The sequence below is a fragment of the Lolium perenne genome, chromosome 2 (genome assembly GCF_019359855.2).
Source record: "Lolium perenne isolate Kyuss_39 chromosome 2, Kyuss_2.0, whole genome shotgun sequence".
In the NCBI taxonomy this organism is placed as follows: domain Eukaryota; kingdom Viridiplantae; phylum Streptophyta; class Magnoliopsida; order Poales; family Poaceae; genus Lolium; species Lolium perenne.
Window position 1 is genome coordinate 70,694,353 of NC_067245.2, and position 4,842 is coordinate 70,699,194.

General features: G+C 41.2%; 1 protein-coding gene across 2 annotated transcripts; it reads left to right on the forward strand.

Moving 5' to 3' along the window:
* The first annotated feature begins 259 nt into the window (after positions 1–259).
* On the forward strand, positions 260–4,449 carry LOC127330065 (uncharacterized). Of its 2 annotated transcripts, none has more exons than XM_051356416.2 (11): positions 260–781; positions 866–998; positions 1,434–1,591; positions 1,663–1,779; positions 1,850–1,942; positions 2,016–2,120; positions 2,938–3,135; positions 3,233–3,291; positions 3,384–3,575; positions 3,657–3,812; positions 3,895–4,449. In XM_051356416.2, exons 2-11 carry the CDS (start codon positions 875–877, stop codon positions 4,040–4,042), a joined length of 1,350 nt encoding a protein of 449 aa, XP_051212376.1. In that variant the 5' UTR covers positions 260–781; positions 866–874; the 3' UTR covers positions 4,043–4,449. The 2 variants fall into 2 exon arrangements, with proteins under 2 accessions (XP_051212376.1, XP_051212375.1); XM_051356415.2 differs by having other exon boundaries at positions 261–781; positions 3,209–3,291.
* Positions 4,450–4,842: the final 393 nt, after the last annotated feature.

A 4,842-nucleotide genomic window follows, 5' to 3' on the forward strand; every position in this document is an offset into this window, starting at 1 on the left:
CCGCCGGTGATTGGGACAGATACATACTCCTATACGCATAGTCGCATAGCACCGGAATCAAGGGGTCAATGGTCAGGTTGTTTCTTTAAGCAAACAGGACATGGACATGCATTCCCTCGACATGAATCCCTCAAAGCTCAAACTGGCCACCATCTGTCTATGCATCAACCATCAAGCAATGTCTCGGTCAAAAAGGAGACGGGCTCGATGTCTGTACCCAACTTGCCAACAAGCTCAACGGCCCAGATCTGCCTAACAATCACTGAAAGAAGCTAACTTGGCCGATTGTTCATGCAGCTCTGCCTAACAATCACTGAAAGAAAGGTAACTTGGAGATGTAAGCTGGATGCGGCGCTGTGCATGCAGCCATGCAGCGCTTTGGGAAGAATGACACGGGGCGGCGGCGGAAGCAGAGCAAGGCGAGGTGAATGGGAGAAGCGGTTTTTTCTTGCTAATTTTCAGGAGACGTTACCAGAGAGACGAGACTGAATCAATGGGTGAAAATATGAACAAATCGCATGGTTCGAAAAAAAAATGAACAAATCAATTTACTTCCGATCGATCGGAACCCCCGATGATCAATTTACTTCCAATCGATCGGAAGTTCGGAACCCCCGATGAATAGTGTTTACCTATTCTTATTCTCTTCCCAATTTTGACTGTGATTGTCTTTGATCTGTCGATCCCGTAAGACACGGCCGTCCCTCCTACTCTAGTCCTCCTTGTCTGGAAGAATCGCCGGCGGCATTCCCTTACCCGGCATTTCTCCTCCTTACCAACGGTATGAACTCCCTCCAACCCCCTAAGTCCTTCTCCTCGGCCACTTCGTCACTCCCCTCACCATCCCTCGATTTACTGCTGATAGCTCGATCTCATGGCGCCGAAGGGAAAGAATCTGCGCGGGAAAGTGAGAGGGAGAGGGCCGGCAGCAACCACCGCACGGTCTTCTCCGGCAACCAACCGTCGACAAAGTACTCAAACTCCGGACAGAACCGATGGTTCACCCCTTGTTCTTTTCTAGAGATAACGTGAATTTTATTTTATCACTATATCACACTGCAGTGCAGTGATCGTGGCCCATCATTGCATTTTATGTTATTATTATATCACCAAATCAGATTTGCATGTTTTAGACTAATTAAATCTCGACATTATACTTACATTGGTTCAATCTATTTTTTCTAGGAAACGGCTAGTTCTTGGCTGACCTAGAAATAGCTTAATTCTCGGTCACCCAATTTCATGTGTAATTTATGTGTAACTGAAAAAAAAGCTGTGCAATTGCACACCTATATGTAAATCTCATGGGTCAGAAATCATGATGCAAATCTAATGGTCATAGAGTCAACCTAGAGCTAACTCAATTCTCGATCAACCTAGAACTAGCAAAAATAACTTTTATATGACTTCAAAATTGCAAAATTGACTCCCAGCAGGAGGAACACAACCAGTGATTCATCATCATGAAATGATCAGTAGGTCCGTCCAGTTTATACGACAAACCAGAGGAATTACCACAGCGCAGGCATGTGAGTTTTTGAGAGCTATGGGTGTCAACGAAGAACAGCTTGTTCAGGCAATTATGCAAGTGGTAAGGGTGTAAGCCATTTCACTATCTTACAGAAATTTCCTATGCACTCATCAATTTTGTCAATATTACAGCGTGATCCGCTTGCTAAAAGTTTTAACTGTGAGATGAAGAATTGTTCTTCCCAATTTTGCGCTAAAGTAAATTTAGCGAGACATATGACAACGCATTCTGCAACTTCACAGTCGAAGGTTTTCCTTGCCCCTATCTGCTAAAGTAACCTTTTTAGTTAGCTTATGCAGTTTCTTACTTCTTTGCTAGATTGCATGGAGAGATGAGTTTGATTTACACTGGCAGCGTTTGAGTGTTAAAGATAAAACTTCAATGGTTTCGGCAATTGAATATAAACTTGAGGTAGCTTATTTGAATACCTATCATGGTTGTTGATTAGACCTTTTTTTTATAGATTTTAAGCATGTATTTTCAGGCTATTTTTCATCAATCTATCGATGATATGCTTCAAGAGGTTGCTGATAGCCCGGACTCTAAGTTTCTTCCACTAGAGTTGGTGACCAGTACAGACCGCCTTCGGGTAAGATCTCTTATTCAATTAATAAATCTGCAGTTTTTATGTTTATTGATTCTAACTATCTGAACACTTCTTTTCTCTCTTGGTTTGTATTACTACTGCTGGTGCCCATTAGGGAACCTTTTCTGAATCATACCTCTTTAATATTATCTTGATATCTTTATGTCTTTGCATTCCTGGGAATATTGACCTCCCAGTTCAACATGATCACTTAGGTTTTAGTAAATGTTCCTCATTATATTTTTCATATAGTTGGCAACAGGCAAAGTAACTAAAGAGCAAAATTGCTTCTGTTACTTTGTTTCCTTTTCTTTGTCTTACGAGCTTAAAATAGGAATTGTGATATTATTAGCACATCATTATAACACAATCTGTCATCCTTATAGAGAATGCACAAGTGGCATAACACAAGTTGTGATTCGTACATCAAATTGTGATGAATTACATTTGTGGGGCTTTGGATGTTTGATTCATTTTAGGTGTCCTTGCAAGGTTCCGGTTAGAACCTATGGATTTCTCCTGTACAGCTAGATTTCTTTCATCTAGGCACCATAGCATTCATATCTTGCACTTCAAATTTGGCCTTGATAACAGAAACTGTCTTTATTTTTTTATAACAATGTTTTTTGTCTTTCTGTATTTTGTTCTAAAAAGATTAATTTCCGTTTTTGCAGTCATTGATAAGTACAATTGTATTTACACACCAATTTATTAGTTCCATCTGTAGTTAACTGTTATGTCTATCATGCTTGGGGATTCAAATTTGCATGATCGGGGGCTTTATATCTAGTCTACTGATTTTGTTTATTCCCCCATACAGATTATTAAAACAGCAAGGCGCTCTGAAAGTTCTGAATTTCAGTTGTTGGAATTTCTGGACACCTGCAGTGAGGGAACAATATTATGCAATGATATCGCAAAGATTCATCCGCCTACATACTCGCCGTCTCAAAGAATTCTAGAAACAGAATTGACCGAAATGCTTGCGTACTACAGTTGGTTCCTCGAAAGTCAATTGGTCAGTCCTGTTTTGTTGGTATCAACATAAAGTTTTCCTTTCTAAGTCATGTGTTGAGTTGAATTATATATAGGTTGAAAACCTGCTACTTTTCAAGGAAAACCTGGCGGATGATTTGATCAAGAAGGAGCAGGAAAGACGTCAGAAAAACCAAAGGTTAGTGCCTTCCATTTTTAATAAAATCATTCTAAAGTAATAAGCTTCTTGAGCATATGTTTAACATCAAAGCTGAAATTGTGTACATATAGGTCGGAGCAGGAAGCCAAGGGAGGGAATACGATGCATGATCTGCCCCCCGTTGACACTTCAATTGATGAAACTGCAGCTGTATCATCAGAAGCTGCAGCTGAATCATTTGATGCAGCTGAATCATCAGTCACTGCTCATGCTGATCTTGACCTTAAATCGGTGTATGATCGTTTTTTGGACGTACTCAGGAAGTAAATTCTGCTCCTTTTGCAATAAGTAAATTATAAGGCCTTTTGAGGTAGAGTTATAACTTGCTGTGAATTCCTGTGCAGATTCAGCTTTCCCAAAAGTAAATCTAGTACACCTTATTTTAAAGGCCAGTTAGAAGCAATGTACTTCTGTGGTGATATTCACATGGCAATCTTTTATTGGATTATCAAGCAGCAAGACAAGGGGCTAGCTCTCACAATAAGGGATTATAAAGAGAGGTATATCCATATTCAATGATTCTTGTATGTATCAACTAACAATTAGGGATTACCTGTATCTTTTGCTTTGATTTGTATGCAGGGTTCACACATCATTGAAATCTGCGCTTCAACAGTTTATTAGTGAGATGGGATATGCTGCTAAGTTGCCTATCGATAAGATAGAATTTGAAATTGTAGACTGTCCTCCCCTAAAACGTAAGAAATCTGTTGGTTTCAAAGCATTGTAAGATAGTATTAAGTGTATTAAGTGTGCCTAGTTTTATTTTTTTTCCATTTTAGGCTTTTGAGCCTTGTTAAGTGGTAGTTGATTTCCTAAGATCCGGGCAGGCTTTAGTGGTCGTGGTCGCCTGGAGTCCTTTGTCCAGTTTTCTGCTACAGGTTTGAGGTCGTCAAGCAATTCAAGACGGATGCATCTCAATGGGAGTCTACCAGCGGACAGGTCTTTTCGTCTTGGCTGCAGATAGAAAAGTATTCAGTCAGGTCGCTCTGGTTTTCAGTCTTAGGCTTCAGCTTGTTTTCAGTTTAGCATGTTCTTGGTTTCAGTCTAGACTCTGATTTGGTCGTCTCATGTGCTGTATAAGCTCGTGTACTTTGCCTCTCCAAGGCTTTCTTCTTCCTAATTAATCACATGCAGTTCTCCTGCCGAAAAAAAATAGTACGGAGTATTTAACAGTCTGTGACCGGCCAACCTGCTGCTCGGGTCACCATCAAATAATTGCCGTCGACTATATCAATACTAACATTAGCTGATTTGCAGATGCCCCGTGCCCTTCCAAGATTGGCAATTGCAGACGAGCCAAAACCCTCTTGTCTGCACCTACTTATCTGTCACACGAACCAGCCTGTTTGCTTCCTTCCTCCAACGGCCTAGAGGACATGGCCCCCATCAGCCCTCCTAATTCCTAAACTAATCCGGCCACTACAGCAGCGGACCACCGGTCGGTGCCATGGAATCTCCAGTCTCCTCACGCCGGCATCACCGCGTCCACGGCAGATCGTTTGAAATGCATCCACCGGCGCCACCCAA